Source organism: Trachinotus anak, unplaced genomic scaffold, assembly GCF_046630095.1.
Source record: "Trachinotus anak isolate AG129_WGS33_773 ecotype Australia unplaced genomic scaffold, CSIRO_AGI_Tana_v1 ptg000014l, whole genome shotgun sequence".
NCBI classification, from domain to species: domain Eukaryota; kingdom Metazoa; phylum Chordata; class Actinopteri; order Carangiformes; family Carangidae; genus Trachinotus; species Trachinotus anak.
The window spans coordinates 3,277,659-3,299,045 of NW_027273865.1; the positions used below are offsets into that span (position 1 = coordinate 3,277,659).

Sequence of the window (21,387 nt, forward strand, 5' to 3'; positions counted from 1 at the left end):
GCTGCTGATGTGGTTACAGCTGTGGTTACAGGTGTCAGTGCTCACCTCACCTGTATGTGTGTGTGTGTGTTTGTGCAGGTGCTGCAGCAGGAGGAGCAGGCTGATAAAGACTGGGCCGTCAGCGCAGGAGCGGCCCCCGGGGGCCCGAGGCCTCGTCAGCTGAAGCAGAGGTGGAAGGAGGCGGTGGAGGAGGCGGCTGAGGGCTCTCTGCCCGAGAAAGCAGAGTTCACAGCTGGAGAGCTCGACGGGTACCTGGGCCGGCTCCGAGCCCGCGTGGTGGAGGACTTGGGGGCCGCGAATAGGAACGTGGTTTCCATTTACCCCGAAGAGTTCCAGGCCTTCCAGGTGAGATCACACCTGGACACAGAGACACACCTGGTGTCTGTCTGGTCACCAGTGGCTCCTGAGCCTCTCAGATGAAGTTGGTCTGAAAGTGAAACAGATGGATTCACATGAAACATTCAGGAGAGTGAAAAGGTGACTCTGACCTCATCTAACTTAAACCTTTAACATTTGACCTGTCAGGTGTACGTGCAGAGTTACCACCAGGCGGTTGCCAGGCGACTGGAGGCCATCACCGACAACCAGCTGGAGATCACTGACATCTACTCGCTGCTGGACTGGCTGCACAACATATACGACAGGTGCGCACCTTTACCTCATCATCTTACTGTTGATGGTGGAGTCGTCATTTTCACTCTGCAGCTTTATTCAAAAACTAGAGGCTAAAACAAAGTAAGGTCTCGACCTTACCCTGTAAAGTGCCTCGAGATAATGTATATTATGATTTGGCGCTATACAAATAAAATTGAATTGAATTGAAAACAACCTCTGTCAGCTGGTCACTTACACAAAGCTGCAGTGTGATGTTTTCATGATCATTGAAGCATCTGAATTTTCAGACCTCCATAGATGAGCCTCTCATGTCTCTCATTACATCCAAATATGGATGTTTTTGAAAATGAAGATTTATTTGATGGGAATAGTTTCATTCAAGAATCATGATGGATGATACAAACAACTGCATTTTATCAGATGTGTGAAGGTGTCAAATCTGACAGCTCATTTCACAAGGTTTCGTTGCTCCGCCTACTGAATACAGTTCTGCAGTGATGATGTGTTTCTGTAGTCAAACCCTGACATCATCATCACCTGGTTCCCTCCACCAACAGCCAATAGGATTTCTCCGTTGTGTTTTGGATGATTAGAGAAAATAACAGATCCTGACAGGTTTTGTTCAGCAGGATAATCTTCACTAATGACTCCACTTTATGATGTTTGAAGCCTAAATACAATCAGCAGCAGTAAAAAGCTCATGTTAGGCAATAAACCAACGACACCACGGTCACATGACTTCACTGTCACCACCACTAACCTTCAACCTGTAGTTTGATTTACCTCTGAGCTCTTCTACAGAAGCCTTTCCTCTGATAAAGTTAGTAACAGTTTGTAGAAACACAACAAGGCTGTAAAGGTGGACTGGTGAGGAGATCAGTTTTCATGTTGGACTGATGACATTTAACATCCCGACAACCTCTGTCGTCTCATTTAGACACTTATTAGCAACCAGCCTTTTTTAACAGACGGAGAAGCTCCAGGAATCAGGACTGAGGGATTTACTGAGGGATTTGATATCAGAGAATAAACCTGAAAATATCTTGAGCTGCTGTTAAACGCAGACCTGATTTCAGTCATCAACCAGAAACATATTCAAACAACCAGAGACTCAGGACCAGGGGACAAGAAGTGAGGATATGAGACTGATTTCTAGGTTTTAGGACTCATTCCTGCAGAATCTGCAAGTGTTTGATATTCATTTATTCATAATTATAAATGAATTACTTATTTATTTATTTATAAATGAATTATTCATTTATTTATAACTATAAACTATCAGAAAATTAAGTTTTATATCTTTTGTTCTCTTGCAGTCTTCTCTCATTGCTGCTCTCCTTCTCTTTCTCTCACTCAAACAAGCAGAGAACTTACTTTTTCACATTGATAATCAACAAAAATATTAATACCTGAATCACCTAGTGCTTTGTTATGTTATGAAGTCTGAAAACCTGGTCCTGTCAGGTCCTGAACCATTAGAAAGTGTCGAGTTTGCATCTGGAGGGGTTGTGCAGATTTAGTTCCCTCAGGGGTTTCTGGTCCTCTGGGAAAGTTTCTATGTAAATGTGTGTTTGTGCGGACATAATGTGTTTTTTGTGTGTGTGTGTGTGTGTGTGTGTGTGTGTGTGTGTGTGTGTGTGTGTGTGTGTGTGTGTGTGTTGTTTCAGAGATGTTCTGGGGACTGTGTGTATCACAAGTCCGTTCAGCCGCTCTCAGCTCACTCCTCTGCTGCCTTCAGAGACCGTGGACAGACTGGAGCTCGACTGTCTCAACTCTGTCAGGGTGAGATACACAGACACATACACATACACACACACACACGTGTTTTTGGTCAGATGTTTGCCATTTCCTCCTTCATAACGTACAATGGTACAATAATGATGTATTAGTGTTACTATTATTCCAGTTTGTTATTCTAGTTCACTGGTATCAGTAGTAATAGACACACCTGTCACCTGTCCAGCACAATGCTCTTAAACCAAAAACATTACAGCTACACTGAGCTCAGGGATAAAAGACAGGAGCACCAACAAGAGTCTGCACCGCGGCTAACAGCTCACTCTCTCTCAGCCTGTGTCTGTGTGTTGACATTTCTCCCTGCAGTTGTGTGTGTCCTCTCCGAAAGGACAGGCGAACTCAGTTGGCAGTATAAAAGGTTTCAATCGCCTCTTTTCAGCAGGTTTACCTGCATCTTAAAAACCTGCCAATTTTGGTGCAGAGGGTGTGTCAGAGAGCAAAGACCTCCTCCAAGGCCAAGGTCAAACAACAGACACCAGACTTCAGAGAGAGAAATTCTGATTCAGAGTAAATGATCCAGATTTGCCCCAAAATTAACTGGCTTCTTCTCTGTTTTTTGGTGAGTGAAGCCATGTTGCCATACTTGAGGGAAGAAGTGCACAAAAGTAAACATTAAATACTCCTATTGTGCTTGTCTTTTTATAGGAAGAGGATTTTTCTGACTTAACAATAATCCTCTTTTTAAAGCCAAATATTTTGTATGAAAAGATAATCTGCAAAACCTGAAAAGTGACCAGTAGAAGTAGGAATATAGAGCAGCAGAAAATGCAAATACCCTACGAAAGTAGGAGTACCTCAAAGCTATACTTGAGTAAATGTACCACTATGTACAACCCCTCTGATCTGTTGTTATAAACTCTGTACTTAATAAATGGCGAAATTTGTTGTATTGCACATTTTTTCCTCACCTGTTTTACTTTTCAAAATAAAACCTTGAAAAATTATCTTTTCCTCCATAATTCATTAGAACATTAAAATGACATTAAAAAATTATCACTTTGTGTATCTAAAATCAGGATTTGTGTCTGAGATGCTTGAGGTGTGTTTGTTTTGATTCCCGGCTCCTCCCTGTGCAGGCTAAAGTGACCACAGAGCTGAGTCAGGTCCTGGACGAGGAGGAGAAGAGGTGGATGGAGACTCTTCATATTGAAGAGTATCAGATCACTCTGGCCAAGACCGTCATACAGGTAAACACGCACACACACACACACACACACACCCCCAGTCTGAGGTGGTGAGGTGTGTGTCTGACACCTCCCAGCAGCTCTGACCAGGGTTTCCTGTCTGTTTAAATAAAGGTTATTGAATCAGAGTGAAGTGGTGTTATGTAAAGGTGGATTTCTGATTGTTTTTAGAGTGTGTCCTTCAACTGCAGCCAAAGTCAACAATGAGCACTTCCTGATCTCACACACACACACACACGCACTGTCCTCTAGTGGCCACCACTGATCTACTGATTTACATATCAGAGAGATGTGGATCAAGTGTTGGTCTCGTTAGTGTTGTGCACTTTGTCTCCACACCAGAAACCACTCGTTTATACTTCAACATACAACTTAACTTGTTAAACATGCAGATCAGTTACATCCAGACTCTTTTATCTTATTGATTATTATAATGTCATTATAAGGTTTTACTGTTTCTTTTGTTCTTTGTTAAAGACCTTTGTGAGCATGCTAAGAAAAGTTTTATACAAATTAAATTTAGCACTGAAAGTTGTTATCATCTGACAGAAGTGACTGTGTGTGTGGTTGTTTCAGAGGCTACAGGTGGATCTGGAGCGTTCTGCCTCCATCAACAGGAGTCTGGGCTCCAGAGTGGCTCAGTGCAGCCTCAACGGCCTGGCCGACTTCCTGTACAGGTACACACACACACACACACACACACACACACACACACACACACACACACACACAGTGTATCAGCTGATCTCAGGCTGTGGAGATGGACAGAGATCATGACTGTGACTGGTTCTCATGTTCTGTTGTTTTAGTTTTCAGCGTAAAGTTGAGATGTTCCATGAAAAGGTGCAGAACGGCATGTTTGGAGACAGTGAGGACGGATATGTGTCCAAGACCATCGCCCTGGTCAACTGCTGCCCGCCTTTCAGGTACACACACACACACAGACCTGCTGCTGCACCAGGGACCTCCTCCATCTGACAGATCCCCGTCAAACACAGTGATGAGCTTCACAGAGGATGGAGGCTCTTTTCAGTGCAATATCAGCTGATCACCCCATTTCTTGTGGAGATAGTGTCAGAAACAACAACTTCCTGTTTCTCATCTGACATGTTGTGTCGTTGCCCTCCACTGGTTGTGACCACAGTGTGAGCCCTGCACCCTCAGCTGTGTCTGCTCAGGCAGCTGGACTGAGAGCAGGTGGAGCTCTCCCATCACTGCTCTCTGACATTGTGTTAGACCTGGACCAACATGCTCACTGTTCCTATGGATCAGGAGTCATTTGAAAAATAGTACTTAAGAAAAAATATCCCACTGTGACCCTTAAGAGGCTCAATAATAAAATACCTGAGTCTCCAGAATCAGGTTCACTGATCTTTTTGACATGAAACTTTAATCAATTGTTTATTGATTATTGATTGTGTGTGTGTGTGTGTGTGTGTGTGTGTTTATGTGTGTGTGCAGAGGCTTTGTGCAGCGCTGTGCTCAGTGTGACCCGTCGGTCAGTGAAGACTCTCTGCGTCGGGCCAACAGAGCTCTGGATCACATCGTACAGCAGGGAGTCAGAGTGCTGTCTGAACGCCTGTTCCTCCACATCAGGGTACACACACACACACACACACACACACACACACACACACTGTTGAGTCATAGTTTATGTTCCATCAGGTCAGTTAATGTTGGATATAATTAGTGGAGTTTAGTTTAGTTCAGTTTATAATTAGTTTTAGTTAAGTTTAGGTTAGTTTATAATTTAGTTTTATTTGGTTTAGGTTAGTTTATAATTTGGTTTAGTTTGGTTTAGGTGAGTTTACGGTTTGGTTTAGGTTACTTTATAATTTGGTTTAGGTTACCTTATAGTTTTGTTTAGGTTAGTTTTAGAATATGGTTTACTTTGGTTTAGGTTAGTTTAGAATTTGGTTTACTTCAGTTAAGGTTAATTTATAATTTGGTTTACTTTGGTTTAGGTTCGTTCAGAATTTGGTTTACTTTGGTTTAGGTTAGTTTATAGTTTAGTTGTTATGTTTTGGTTTAATTGAGTTTACAGTTTTGGGTGGTGTTGGGTTAGTTTAGTTCATGGGTTAGATTTTGGTTACTTTCACAAAGTGTTTCACAATGAAAAAAACAACAAATAAAAACATTTAAATTAACCGAGGAAAGAACAAATTACACTAAATGTATTTGTTGTGTTTCCAGTAATAATGGTTGTATGAGAACATGTAGACTTGCTGTGACCGATCACTGTTGACACTTTTATAGTATTGATTGATAGAATCTCTGATTTATAGTTTTATGTCAAATCTTTTTTGGAGAATATTAATTAAATCCAGATTTATTTCATAGGAAAGAAGTTTACAAAACGTTTTTTGTATTTGACAAAAAAAGTGCTGAATGTGAGATGTGAACAGACAGGAGAGAATTCATCAAGAAATTCATAATGACAATCTGTGTGTGTGTGTGTGTGTGTGTGTGTGTGTTTCAGCTGTTCTTTGAGCGGCTGGTGAAGAGAAAGTGGCTCAGCAACACGGAGCCGTATGAGCAGATCGAAGCTGTGATCAAAGATCACTTCAAGAAGTATTGCAGGATGGACAGTCCTCCTTACCAGGTACACAAACACGCACACAGACACACACATACACACACACACACGCACACAGATGCACATGCGCACACACACACACACATACATACACACACACATGCACAGACGGCTGTTCTCCAACACCGACACCTCTCTGTGCTGTTCTCCCACCTGTTTGTCACGCACACACACGCACACACATTGCCAAACACTGCAACCAGATCATCTCTCTCTCTCTCTCTCTCTCTCTCTCTCTCTCACTATCTGTGTCTGTGTCTGTGTCTCTCGCCCTCAGCTGCTGGTGGCGGAGGTCCACCGGCGGGTGGTGATGGAATACCTTCGCTCCGTCATGCGAGGCAGAATCATCTGCACCTCTATGAAGATGAGGAAGAGGATGGCTGGCCGGCTTAGAGACGAAGGCAAACAGATCAAAGTCCTCTTCAAAGACCTGGTCAGTGTCCGGAGTCAAAGGTCATGATGATATTCACACCTCAGTCTGAGTGAGGCTTCGTCACAACTATCAGCTTCTGTAGTTCATAAATTATAGCTGAGTAATGGTAAAACTGCCCGTCTGTCTGTCTGTCTATCTATCTATCTGTCTGCCTGTCTGTCTATCTGCCTGCCTACCTGTCTGTCTCTCAGGAGTCTCCGTCCAGCTGGTTGGACAGCGCTCTGTCTCACATCTCGGAGATGATCCAGCTGGAGGATGTCCCCTCCATCCAGATGGAGGTGGGAGTTCTGGTCAGAGAGTTTCCAGACGTCAGGTACGAACACTTTGACCTTGCCAGTGGCTCCACCTGTCTGTGTGTGTTCAGGTGGGAGGAAAGAGACAAACAGGTGGGAGAACAGCACAGAGTGGTGTCGGTGTTGGAGAACAGCCGTCTGAGAACCAACATAAATCTGTTGCCGATCTGATGGTTTTATTGACCAGAGCAAACACAGAGAGATGAGGCAGTAATTCTTCAAGTGTAAATGAACTAAGTGAATTTGAAAACTCTCCAGGCTTTAGAAGTGTTTGAATCAGCATCACAAAATAATGTTTAAGGTGGTTGAGGCAGAAACGTGTGCAGTGATCTCATAAATAAACATAACACACAGGAGGTGTTCAGTACTGAGTTTTAGGTCACATTCAGAGCCTGATGCACCGTCACCGTAGTTACACTAGGAAAATGGAAGAAAATAGATCTGAAGCATAAAAATACTCCACCTGCATTCTGGAGCAGGTGGTGTGAGTAAAGCATGAGCTGAAGACAGCAGGTGGTCAGAGGTGGTGCCACTACAAACAACTGTCCCTGGTGTCACTTTTATTAAATGACACACCACAAACACCTCTACACACATCAGACTGTAACTTATAATGGAGACCTCATTAATGCTGCCGGTCACTGCCTCCTTAAGAATCTTGTAACAAAACTCAAAACTCTTCATGTTTTATTCTTGAACAATACAAACATGTCTGTATCAAGAAATGACGTCACCATTGCCACAGACTGATGCAATCAAACAAACAGCTTCACCAAACTATTTTTGATTATCAGTTTTTATTATTGTTGTACCATAACTGTTAAAACCCCACAGGTCTGCGGGCTGCTGTGCACCTTCCACACAGTAATGTGATTTCCTGGAGACAGCTTTTGTTGAGCTGTTGTCACCACGCTTCTGTGATTGGCTGAGGGGATATTTGTTAATCACCACACCCTCTGATCTATATTCACCTTCACTGAGGTTTTTTTGCACTTTTGTGCTGCTGCAGAGCAACATGGCCCAGAGCAGGTGGAGACGCCCACAGAGTTCAATGCTTGGTTTGGACCTTTGTCTTAAATGCTGTTAATGTGTAGTATACAAAAGGTAATTAAAAGCTGTTTTGGTTCTGCAGAAAATTACATAGAGTGACGCCTCCTGTTCATTCCTCCCTCCCTCCCTACCTCTCTCTCTCTCTCTCTGTTCAGGAAGAAGCACGTGTCGGCCATTTTGAACATCCGAGGAATGACTCGGCAGGCAGAGCGTCAGGAGATCCTCAACATTGTCAAAGACATCGAGAGCAGCGATGGCAGCGGCTCAGCCCGGCTGTCCCGGGACCGTGCCCTCTTCTCCGAGGTGCCGGTCACCTCTGAGGTCCACTGCCTAAACGTGGGCCTGAGCCGCATCGCCCTCACCGCCTCTTCCTGCTTCACCACACTGCGACCGCGCCGCCGCAAAACCCGAACACCCGTCCAGGAAAACTCTGAGGATGTTCTCTGAAGAGCCAGGTCACAAGGTTTTAGTTTTTCCAAGAAGCGGAAGTGAAACTGTGGTTGTTTGAGTTCCAACAGTTTTTATTATTGACTTAACTCCATAAAGAGTCATGATTATTATCCACTAAACCATCACTGAGGCTGCTGCTTTAAAAGAATCCACCATAAATACCTTTGTTTTTTCTCTTTGAAGTCATGTTGTAGAAACAGGAATGGTGTGAAACTGATAATGATGATGATGATGTTGATGATGATGATGATGAAAGGACATAACAGGAAGGACTGAGGACAAAACTGGACTGAAAAATCCGCTCCTCTATCAGATTGTCTCTGTCACTTGTCAAGAAAAGAATCAGCTCTCAAACTATTTCCCTGTATTGAAAAATGACAAATTAATGTGAAATCTGAAAATTCATGTATAAATCTGTCTTCCATTGAAATTTTACAGGTCAGGATGGAAAATCATTGATTTGGATTCAAACTTCACCTGTGATTTTCACCTGTAGAGCAAAGAGAAGCTTCAGGGTTGAGGCCTGGTCACAACAGATGATGCTGACGAGCTCAGTTACAGAGTGGGACTAATGTTATTTGGCAACGTACAACTGGAGCTAACGTCATGTGGTGATGTAGCAACTGGAGCTAACGTCATGTGGTGATGTAGCAACTGGAGCTAACGTCATGTGGTGATGTAGCAACTGGAGCTAACGTCATGTGGTGATGTAGCAACTGGGGCTAACGTTAGACAGTGACAATGTGATTAGCACTAACTATATTTTTGGCAAACTAGCGACTCAGGCTAGTTATGTGGTGATGTAGTAGGGGTAACTTTATTTGGTGACTTAGCGGCTGGAACAACATTATGTAACAAGGTAGAAACTGGGACTAACAATTTTGTGACTTAGGGACTGGGGCTAACATTATGCGCTCATATAGTATTCAGGGCTAACATTGTTTGGTAACTTAGCGACTGGAGCTAATGTTTTTTGGTGATGCAGTTATTGGGCCTGACTTTCTTTGGTGACATAGAGATTAGGGCTCGTGTTATTTGGTGACTTAGCGACTGGGGCTAATGTCATTCGACTACATAGTGACTCAAATGTAATTTGCAGGCTAACATCACCAGCACTTAATGGAACATTAACCAGGTTGTATTTTTCAGTCATTTAGCAGAATATTAGCTAGCATACAACAAGACAGTTGTTTTTTTTAGCTGACAAAACATGACGTCAATACTACCTAAAGTCCAGAGTGTCTGCAGAACGTCATTCTCAAATGTGGTTAAATGAATTCCATTTAAATTCTCATGTTAAAGTTCACCAAAGATAAATGGAGCTCCCATCCAGAGACACATACATAAATCCAAAGTGTTGGGTGAAGTACTCAGATCTGTTACAGTACTAAAAATATGCCATTGAAGTAAAAGTCTTGCATTTAAAATTCAAAGTGTTGTCAAATTTACTTAAAGTATCACAAGTAGTTCATGTAGTTAAAGTGTCAGAGTAAAAGTACTTCCCGTAGTTGCAGTGCCACAGTAAAACACAGTTAAAATTAACTGACTTTGCTGTGAAACCTCTGTTGCCTCAGAAACTGCTGTGACCAGGCCTGAATGATGTAAAGTCATTATAATGTTTCTATCATGTTGATTTTCACTCATTTAACAGGATTACATTTCATGTTTGTACTACATCACATGAATCATGATTTCCTACTTGATTTCAGATTTGATTTGTGGTTTGTTGGTTGTTTTTTTAATATGTGGGACCTGTTAAGTTGCATCACTGTTTGACATCAGAATAAACTGCAGGATTTCTGGACTTTGAGCTGAAAGGCACTTTATAGATGATCAATAAAAGGAAAGCAGTTTTCTGTGCTGAGGCAGACTCTGGACTGAAGTGCATTCTGGCACAAAGACCAAAGCAAGAGGGCTGAACTAGACTGAATCAGCCTGACAGTTCAGATCATCAGGACTGCTGAGGTGCCTGGAACCTGGACTGAGAACCAGCAGCTGGATACAAGATGAAATTCAGGATTTGTTTTGAGGATCTTGACCGTTCAGGGTTTCAGAGGAGATGAGTTAATAATGCCAGGACCTGGAGATGCTTCATGACAAAACTGGACAGATGTAGTTTTATTGTTGCACACACATTTTAATCAAAGGTACTAGACAAAGATCCAAGCCTCTATCAGCTGATTGTGTATTTAAAGCTGCGATTATAGCTCAAGCTCTTTGGTGTGATGAGGTTTATTATATATGTGGGATTCAGATATAAATAGAAATGTATTATTTCTTTCTGCTGGTAGAATAATAGACTTGGTGTTGATTCAAAGTTCAGATGTCAATAAATAAACAGAGAGAGAGGGCTCACTCTGTTGACAGTGGAGAGACAGACTGAGGACTAACTGGGATTAAACATCTTATTCTGTATTTCCTCACATTTCCACATTTAGTGGTTTTGCATGTAAACCACAAACAAGTTTAAATTCCTGCTGTTCATTTACAAAACCCTCCATTTTTTTTATTCTTCATCTTCCTTCCAGGCATCACATTCTATGACAATCAGCTGTTTTTTTTGTTTTGAAATATTACAGTGGTGGATTCAAGGATTCTTTGACGTGTGAAGCTGTGCTGCACTTCAGATCAGAGACATGTCTCTCTGTTCTTCATGTCTCTGTCTCTTATAAATGTGGATGTATGAATGAATCTTTCTGCACAGAGATCAGCTTTAAATCGCAATAAAACACATCAGATCAGTGCTGTGCTTTTATTTTTGCCAGAAATCTAATGTAGAATTTAATTTACAGCTGTAAGTACTGCTGCTATTTTTAATTTTGTGTAGTTTTATTTTCTAATTTAATTTCAGTTTAACTTTAGTAGCAGTTTTGTGTTTTCATTTTAAAGATATAGTTGACCGTTTGAGCTAATACAAATATCTTCAGGGCGTTATTTTTACTTTGAATTCAACATATTTAGAGCAAAATCAACATGAATGGTATGATTTATTCAACCTACCAGGAGAAAGCCCCCAGCTTTAGGCCATATACAGTGTATCCGGAAAGTATTCACAGCGTTTCACTTTTTCCACATTTTGTTATGTTACAGCCTTATTCCAAAATGGATTTTATACCTCAAAAAAAAAAAAAAAAAAAAACACACAATACCCCATAATGACAAAGTGAAAAAAGTTTGCTTGAAACTTTTGCAAATTTATTTAAAATAAAAAACAAAAATCTAACATGTACATAAGTATTCACAGCCTTTGCTCAATACTTTGTTGAAGCACCTTTGGCAGCAATTACAGCCTCAAGTCTTTTTGAGTATGATGCTACAAGCTTGGCACACCTATTTTTGGGCAGTTTCTCCCATTCATCTTTGCACAACCTCTCAAGCTCCATCAGGTTGGATGGGGAGCGTCAGTGCACAGCCATTTTCAGATCTCTCCAGATGTTCAATCGGGTTTATGTCTGGATTCTAGCTGGGCCACTCAAGGACATTCACAGAGTTGTCCCGAAGCCACTCCTTTGTTATCTTGGCTGTGTGCTTAGGGTCGTTGTCCTGTTGGAAGATGAACCTTCGCCCCAGTCCGAGGTCCAGAGCGCTCTGGAGCAGGTTATCATCAAGGATGTCTCTGTACATTGCTGCATTCATCTTTCCCTGGACCCTGACTAGTCTCCCAGTTCCTGCTGCTGAAAAACATCCCCACAGCATGATGCTGCCACCACCATGCTTGACTGTAGGGATGGTATTGGCCAGGTGATGAGCGGTGCCTGCTTTCCTCCAGACATGATGCTTGGCATTCAGGCCAAAGAGTTCAATCTTTGTTTCATCAGACCAGAGAATTTTGTTTCTCATGGTCTGAGAGTCCTTCAGGTGCCTTTTGGCAAACTCCAGGTGGGCTGTCATGTGCCTTTTACTGAGGAGTGGCTGGCTGATTGGTGGAGTGCTGCAGAAATGGTTGCCCTTCTGGAAGGTTCTCCTCTCTCCACAGAGCAACACTGGAGCACTGTCAGAGTGACCATCGGGTTCTTGGTCACCTCCCTGACTAAGGCCCTTCTGCCCTGATCGCTCAGATTGCCCGGGCTTCCAACTCTAGGAAGAATCCTGCTGGTTCCAAACTACTTCCATTTACGAATGATGGAGGCCACTGTGCTCATTGGGACCTTCAATGCTGCAGGAATTTTTCTGTACCCTTCCCCAGATCTGTGCCTCGATACAATCCTGTCTCAGAGGTCTACAGACAATTCCTTGGACTTCGTGGCTTGGTTAGTGCTCTGACATTCACTGTCAACTATGGGACCTTATATAGACAGGTGTGTGCCTTTCCAAATCAAGTCCAATCAACTGAATTTACCACAGGTGGACTCCAATCAAGTTGTAGAAACATCTGAAGGATGGTCAGTGGAAACAGGATGCACCTGAGCTCAGTTTTGAGTGTCATGGCAAAGGCTGTGAATACTCATGTACATGTGATTTTTTTTTTGTTTTTTATTTTTAATATATTTGCAAAAATTTCAAGCAAACTTTTTCCACTTTGTCATTGTGGGGTATTGTGTGTTTTTTGGGTTTTTTTTTTGAGGTAAAAAATCTATTTTGAAATAAGGCTGTAACATAACAAAATGTGGAAAAAGTGAAGCGCCGTGAATACTTTCCGGATGCACTGTAATGTCCATATAATTTTATAAATCACTAATTTGTTATAAATTCACATCACTGACGAACAACATCAACTGTGATGGCTCCTCCATCCTGGTCCTGAAGGGACAGAGAGGGGATGACATGAAGCAAAGGGCCCAAGGCCACTGCAGTCAGGACTTGCTATGTGATCCAGGTTTTACTAGATGAGCCACTGTGGTGCCCTATTTCTGCTGACTGCGTCACTGATAACAGATCATATTCAGATAATATTCAGATTGCCTTTATTCTATGGCTGATGGTCTAAAACCCAAAGATGTTGAGTTCACTGTCACTGAAAACTAATGATCAAATATCAATACAGTTGCCAATTAGTTTTAATCAATCAACTAATCATTTCAACTAGTTTCAGGGTACTGCTTGGTTTTTAAATTCAATTCAGCTTTATTTGTATAGCGCATAATATAATGTAATGTATAATATACATTATCTCAAGGTACTTTACAGGGTAAGGTCAAGACTTTACTTTGTTATAGAGAAAAACCCAACAGTTCCCACAAAGAGCAAGCGCTTGGCGACAGGGGGGAGGAAAAACTCCCTTTTAACAGGAAGAAACCTCCAACAGAACCGGGCTCAAGGTGGGGGGGTCTGCCTCGACCGGTTGGGTTTAGGAGGAGAAAAAAAGGGGGGGGTGGGGGGAGGAGAGAGGAGGAAAGAGAGAGAGTGACCAGGAACAGCTGTATAGGTAATGGTGTTATCAATAATAATGACAGATAACAGTGGTTAATAGTAATGATGAGTAGTGGTGGATCTGGATCCTGCTGCTCCAGAGGCAGAGAGAGGGAGAGAGAGGAGAAGCACAAACTACGGGAGAGAAAAAATACAAAGTTAATGGCATAAAGTAATCGAGAGAGAGAGAGAGAGAGAGAGGGAGAGAGGGAGAGAGACAGAGCCCAGTGCATCATGGGAATCCCCCTGCAGTCTAGCTCTATAGCAGCATAACTAAGGGATGGGTCAGGACATACCCGAGCCAGCCCTAACTATAAGCTTTACTAAACAGGACAGTTTTAAGCCTGATCTTAAAGGTAGAGAGGGGGTCTGCCTCCCGAACCCACACTGGGAGCTGGTTCCACAGGAGAGGAGCCTGATAGCTGAAGGCTCTGCCCCCCATTCTGCTCTTACAAACTCTGGGAACCACAAGTAGACCTGCATTTAGAGAGTGAAGTGTCCTATTGGGAAAATAGGGAACTTTAAGCTTTCAAGGTACGATGGTGCCTGACCATTAATGGCTTTGTAGGTGAGGAGGAGGATTTTAAATTCTATCCTGGATTTTACAGGGAGCCAATGCAGAGAAGCTAACACAGGAGAGATGTGATCTCATTTCCGAGTTCCTGTCAGTACTCGTGCTGCCGCATTTTGGATCAATTGGAGGCTTTTTACTGAATTTTTGGGACATCCTGACAATAAAGAGTTACAGTAGTCCAGTCTTGAGGTAACAAATGCATGAACTAGCTTTTCAGCATCCTTTAGACAGAATGGGTCTGATTTTAGCAATATTGTGCAGGTGGAAGAAGGCTGTCCTAGAGACTTGCTTTATATGTGAAGTAAAGGACAAGTCCTGGTCAAAAATGACACCAAGGTTTCTGACTGTAGCACTGGAGGCCAAGGTAATGTCATCCAGAGTCAGTATATTATCACAGAGTGTATCTCTGAGGTGTTTTGGGCCAATTACAATAACTTCAGTTTTGTCTGAATTTAAGAGTAAGAAATTACTGGTCATCCAGTTTTTTATGTCCTTAAGACTCACCTGAAGCTTGGCTACCTGGTTAGTCTCACCTGGCTTCAAGGATAAGTACAGCTGGGTGTCATCTGCGTAACAATGGAAATTTATCTGGTGCCTCCTAATAATGTTTCCTAGAGGAAGCACATATAGAGTGAAAAGTATTGGTCCTAGCACAGAACCTTGTGGAACTCCATGACTGACTTTAGTGTTGATAGAAGAGTCATTATTAACATGAACAAACTGGAGTCTATCTGACAGATATGACTTAAACCAGCTTAGTGTGGTTCCTTTAATGCCGACCATATGCTCTAGTCTCTGTAATAGAATTTTATGATCGATGGTGTCAAATGCAGCACTAAGATCTAGTAGGACAAGTATAGAGACAAGTCCATTGTCTGAGGCTATGAGGAGATCATTGGTAACCTTAACCAGAGCTGTGTCTGTGCTATGATGGACTCTAAAACCTGACTGAAAATCTTCAAACAAACCATTCCTGTGCAAATAATCACATAACTGGTTTGCAACGACCTTCTCAAGGATTTTGGAAATAAAGGGGAGGTTGGATATAGGTCTATAATTGGTTAAAACATCCGGATCAAGAGTAGGCTTTTTAAGTAGAGGTTTAATTACTGCAACTTGCACACAGCCTGCGGTACATAACCAGTTGATAAAGATAAGTTAATCAGACTGGATATAGAGGTGTCGATTAAAGGAAAAACATCTTTGAACAGCCTTGTTGGAACAGGGTCTAGAAGACAACTCGATGGTTTAGATGAAGAAACTGTTGAAGTGAGCTCAGAGAGATGTACAGGAGAAAAACAGTCAAAATATAAACCTGTTACAGTGGACTCTGAGGCTGCTGAACTGGACAGTACATCTGAGCCAGCTGTGGGGAGGAGATGGTGAATTTTTTACAAAGAAGCTCATAAAGTCATTACAACTGAGGGCTAAAGAAATAGATGGATCAACAGAGTTGTAGCTGTCTGTCAGCCTGGCTACAGTACTGAACAGAAACCTGGGATTATTCTTGTTTTCTTCTATCAGTGATGAATAATAGGATGTTCTGGCTTTATGGAGACTTTTTTTATACGCCAGTAGGCTGTCTTTCCAAGCCTTTAGAGATTCTTCCAGGTTAGTAGAACGCCACCTTCTTTCTAGCGTCCTTGAATTTTGCATTAAACCTCGTGTTTCTGAGTTGTGCCATGGAGCTAGCCTTCTCTGACTCACTACCGTCTTCCTCAGAGGGGCTACAGTATCTATTGTTGCACGCAGTGAGGCTACAGGACTGTCAACAAGATCATCAACCTGTGTAGATGTGAAGTTAAGAGAGCTGTCCCCAACTGCATTGATACATGGTTTCTGGATACCATTGGAAATAATGATCAGTTGGGGCCCAATAACAGATTTTTTCCCTGGGGCCCCCAGCTTCAACTGCATCTCTCTACATTAACCTCAATCAGCTCTTATTCTGAAGGCAACACAATTTTTAAAGTCTTAGCAGAGCGAAAACACACCCTACATCAATGACTGTTTGATGATCCGTTGTGTTGTTAAACAGTGAAGCAGTGACCTCTACTGGACCAGTCTCTACATTCAAGATGTCATGATCAGAAACACTTAGGTGGTGTTTGTTTTTATTATACTATTTTATTATGGTCATTTTTAGCTTTCATCATTCTTGGTGTCTGCTAAAATAGATTTACATGCTCTAAAGTTATAATCTTATATACAGTCTATGAATGTAATATGTAACTTTTCCAAATTGAAATGTCTAATGTCTAATTTTTTTAGTTATGTACGTACTTTATCCAAAATGTTTGTGGCGATTCCCAAATCAGAGAAATTGTGATTTTAATCATGGTAAGGTCCATTTCATTTGGTTGCCTGTAAATGATGTCATGCCATGGTTTCTACCAGTTTTAATCCCCTTGTCTGTTTGTTATGTAAGGGAGGACATGTCTGCAGGTGATTTGGCTGGCAGTGAAAAATCCCAGAATTTCTGGTTCATAAATTAGCAGCTACATTATCAGTTCAAGCTCTCAACTCTTCCCTGATGTCTTGTGTTGGCTGTACAGTGCCAGTGAATCACTGATTTTTACAGTAACACTGTTTTATTTGGTGTGTCTGCTGGTTTTAACACACGGCTGCGTTTGCTATGGAGAGGAGGACACCTCTGTGGATAATTCGGCTGCCAGTAAAAACTCCTGAATGTCTGGCTCAAATCAGCAGTTAGGTAGATTAGCAGTCTAAGTTCCCAACCCTTCCCTGAAGTCCTGTGTCCACTGTACAGCGTCAGTGAAACACTGACTTTAAATGTGAAACTGCTTTCAGTGTTTTTAACAGTTGTAATCACTGGTCTGTTTGTTGTGCAGAGGAGGAGACCTCTGTAGCTAATTCAGCTCCAGGTAAAACCCCCCTGAACCACTGACACTGAGGAAATCCAAACCTGGAGAAACGGATGGCAATGGTGGTGAATTCAACTCCCATGATCCCACACTATTTCATGACGTCACCAAATGCTTTCTTTAGTTATTGTTTTTATTGAGAGACCCCTAGCAGCAGAAGTTACAGACTGTGCATTTAATGTTCCAAAAAGACATTATTTCTCTTTTTTTCATCTTATAATGTACTCTATTCATTCTCTCTGTGAAACGCTCTGAGCTCACTCCCTCTGAAGCTGACAAATCAGAGTCGCGTGTGCTCTGATTGGTCAGCTTGCCACAACTACCATGGCAGCTCCACGTTCAGTCTATGTGCTGCTGTAAAAAAAAAAGGTTGTAGCTGTTACGCTTCCTTGGTTTGAGCTATTAATAATAAATTATAATAATAATCATAATCAAATTCAAATGTTTTACATTTAAATGTTTTTTCAGATATTTTACAATATATTACTGATTTTTTTACAATAATTTAAAAATAGTACAAATAGTTTTTCATTTATTTATTGATCTTTTATTAAGAGTTTACTAATAGTTGGATATTTTGGTGATCTTTCTCTGATATTTCAGGAGTTTGAAAACATCTGATTTGGTGATGATGTGAAGATGTGTACGATGTACTGACAATGTCACTGGTTTGATTCCAGCCTGAGACGTTTGTTACAGGTCAAACCCCTGCATCCAGTCTACAGCCAATCAATTAAAAATATAATACAATGTAGTTTTGTCTCAGTGTTTTGCAATAAAGATTGATTGAATTTTTAAATCTCCCCTGGCTGAGTTTTTACTCAAAAAATAACTCTGGCTGTAGATCATCACATTGTGCAGTAAAGCAACTCACAGTAAAAGTTTGATGTTATTTATTGAAGTCGTCCGTCCACAGAGTAAAATGTTTCACAAGTGTTAGTGGGAAGTTTCCTCCTACAGAGATTAAAATATCACCGACAGATTTAAATACAATAAAAACTGAATGAAGACACAGTGACACCTCCCCCTCCTGATCCTCCTCAGGTAATAATGAAGTCCCACCCACTTCTGAAACCTGATGTTCTTGACCTGGCATTTTCTATTAGCGTCTCAGATTGATGAGGATTTGTATCTGAACTCCACATTTTAACAAACTAAAACCAGCATTTGGTCTTGTATTAAACACAGGCAACCCCTCAAGGCATCATGGGAAGTGTAGTTACATTGCCTTTATCTATCTTTAAACGCTGCAGTGCTCATATTCCAAAATCTGAATAGAAAACACTAAAAACAAGTTTCATCTTTTAATAAAGTTTGATAAAAGCAATTGTCATTCTATGATGTCACTGTTTATGATATGATACTTTTTTTATATTCAGTTTCCATCCTCAGAGTTTTATTTTGGCGGGGGATGGAGAGGCGCAGAGCTTCACTGCGTCATCATTTACCAAAATAAAATAAAAACAACCAAATGAAACATCAAATAGCACCAACATTAATTTCAGGCTAAATAAATACTCTGATGACATTTACAGTAAAAATATAAAACGGTTCAAACATATTTACAAATCACAGAGATAATATCGTAGCAGAACCAGGATCAGGACCAGGACCAGGACCAGAAACGGAAACAGGACCAGATATAGAAGCTGAACTGAAACCAGGAAGTCACTTGGTTTTTAAATATGTATTTGTAAGTTAATTGTGTTAACTTGTAAATATTAAAACATTTGAATTGTATTCTTTATGAAACTCAGACAAATATTCAAGCGAATTTTATTTATAACACAAAGAAATACTCAAATCAACAAAGTGAAGAACAAACAGACTTTACAGGATGAATGTTGAAGATAAAAACTCAGCTCTCATCAGCTTCTGGTTCTGAACCTGTCCTGGTCCTGGTCCTGGTCCTGGTTCACTGCTGCAGCTCATCCTGTTCAGACTCAACAGGACAGATTGTCACTACTCGCCTGTTTAGTGTTAAACAAACCTTGAACTGAATCATGTCTGTGTTAAACTGTGACTGCAGATGTTTTTACACTGAAACTGTGAAACATTTAAAAAGAAGCTGAGGGAGGAGATCCAACCAAAACTGGAATAAAAACACGTTTCAAGGTTTAATGTCAAATATATTCACAGCTTCTCACACGATTCTTTCCCTACGTATTCACAAGATACTGACTGACCAATGACACGCAGTCACTGCCTCTCAGTTGACCAATCAGAGTGCATTTTCACTGCACTTCTGGTTGGGCTGTGGGCGGGGCTGGAAGCGGGGCTAAATTTAACTCGGGTGTTCATTGTTGTCCTCTGATGACTAGAGAGCGTCACTTCAACGCACCAACCAATCAGCTGTCACAGGATGTGACATCACAGGATGTGACTTTAAAATGCTGCTGTGGTGTGAAAACCTTGTAACTTGTCAATCAGCTGACTAATGACCTGACCTACAAGGTTTTAAATGCACTAAAGCAGGTAAAACCAGTCTGGTTTCCAGAGCAACAAGATTGTTGATATTTTGGAGATGCAAGGTTTTCACCTGACAACAGGGACAGCAATAAATATAACTTGGAACAAATGAAAAGTTCATCATCAAATTCATCACAACAGGGTTCAAACTGGGGTTGAATGAATTAAGTAAAAGTTATTAACAAGTTATTACTGAGATGAGAGATTTCTTCTAACATTGTTAAGAAAAGTGCTCTGTAAATAAAATGTATTATTATCATTGTGTGACTGCCTGGTGTGGTGCCTCTGCTGTTGGCTGCAGGTCTCAAACTCTCTTTGACCTTAAATGTAACTGAAGTTATAAACAGGACGGGGCCAGAAGAACTTTTCAACTATTTGGACAAAATTATAAATAAATAATAATAATTTGTGCAGATAACAGCATGTGTATTCAACAGCTGCATGATTATCAGCTTTTGAACAACCCAAATGTTTTATGAGTCTTTTACAACATCAGCAAGTTATTAATAATTATTGATTATCCATCATAACAGTTCCTTTGACTGGTTCAACCACAAACACTGAGAATAGCTTCGTCTTCCATTGATACAACAACTCCCTGATTTTGTTGTGAAAGACTGAAATATTTCTGACTTTAGCACCAACACAGGGGAAACCAGCACATAGACTGCACCAGATAAAAATATCTTTTTCATACTCAGGAAGTCAAAACTAACACCAGCTGGACACAAGCAGGTAAAAATAAATGGGCTGATACCGTTGTCAGGTCAGAAGTCCACCTGCTGGGTTCTGAACCTGCTGCACTGCATCAGTGGGAGGCATGGGTTAGTTATTTTGAAGGTGTCCCAGTACATGGTTTTTTGTGCTGAAATGGATCAGGCTGTTTTGTCCAGAGGACCTGGTTTTGACCTCCAGGTGAGATCAAACATCATGAAACCTAAAATGAAACAGTGACATCAGACAACCTCAGTTCAAACATCTGTGATGTTTGGTAACAAGAAATTAATCAGCTCTGAGTCATTTCTGTTGATCTGAACAAGATTGATTGATTGATTGATTGATTGATTGTTTGATTGTTTGATTGATTGATTGATTGATTGATTGATTGATTGATTGATTGATTGATTGGCAGCGTTGTCTTGACAGTCTCTCCTCACAGAGACAAATATACGAGTCTCATTTTGTGCGTCCCCTCGGTGGAGGAGGAGCTCCTAACTGCCTCCTGCAGGAGGAGATGGAGAAGCATCTATTCAACTCCTTCTCTCTCATTTCTCATGCAGACATTGCATCTCCCGATGTTCCCCCTCTGCTGCCAGGCCTCGGTCAGCGTGGTGGAGAACCTGTTGGGGTTGGAGGTGCCCATCTCCACTCTGGTCAACCAGAAACTGTAGATGTTGGCGAAGTAGTGGCAAGTTCCTCGAGGCCCCTGACACTCCACAAAGGGCTGGGCCCTGAAATCTGTCAGACAGCTACCTGATGATGTCAGGGACTGGCCGCCGCCCTCATCACCTGCGCCTGTATGCTGCAACACACACATCATCATCAGATGAGACATGGATGTAGTCAGCAGCAGTAGCAATGGTGTCAGTTTAACTTAAAAGTTTAGATGAGAATAGTTTAGATTAGTTTTAGTTTTGAGAGTACTAATGTCAGTACCAGTCATCTTGTTTTTATCAGTAGCAATTATTTTAA

At 41.4% G+C, this 21,387-nt stretch overlaps 2 protein-coding genes across 4 annotated transcripts in view; one reads left to right on the plus strand and one right to left on the minus strand.

Annotated features, from left to right (window-relative positions):
* Positions 1-11,161, plus strand: part of LOC139631831 (exocyst complex component 3-like protein 2) — a 51,911-nt gene extending 40,750 nt beyond the window's left edge. For all 3 annotated transcript variants that reach the window (XM_071496429.1, XM_071496428.1, XM_071496430.1), the window contains exons 5-16: positions 79-345; positions 526-644; positions 2,283-2,397; positions 3,489-3,599; positions 4,173-4,273; positions 4,406-4,522; positions 5,058-5,193; positions 6,076-6,198; positions 6,470-6,625; positions 6,817-6,938; positions 8,124-9,057; positions 9,151-11,161. In XM_071496429.1, coding sequence (XP_071352530.1) covers positions 79-345; positions 526-644; positions 2,283-2,397; positions 3,489-3,599; positions 4,173-4,273; positions 4,406-4,522; positions 5,058-5,193; positions 6,076-6,198; positions 6,470-6,625; positions 6,817-6,938; positions 8,124-8,415 — 1,659 coding nt within the window. In that variant the 3' untranslated portion in view covers positions 8,416-9,057; positions 9,151-11,161. The remainder of the gene's footprint in view (positions 1-78; positions 346-525; positions 645-2,282; positions 2,398-3,488; positions 3,600-4,172; positions 4,274-4,405; positions 4,523-5,057; positions 5,194-6,075; positions 6,199-6,469; positions 6,626-6,816; positions 6,939-8,123; positions 9,058-9,150) is intronic.
* Positions 11,162-18,102: 6,941 nt separating this feature from the next.
* col4a4 (collagen, type IV, alpha 4) overlaps positions 18,103-21,387 on the minus strand; it is a 48,077-nt gene continuing 44,792 nt past the window's right edge. The window contains exon 47 of the mRNA XM_071496102.1: positions 18,103-21,217. Coding sequence (XP_071352203.1) covers positions 20,942-21,217 — 276 coding nt within the window. The 3' untranslated portion in view covers positions 18,103-20,941. The remainder of the gene's footprint in view (positions 21,218-21,387) is intronic.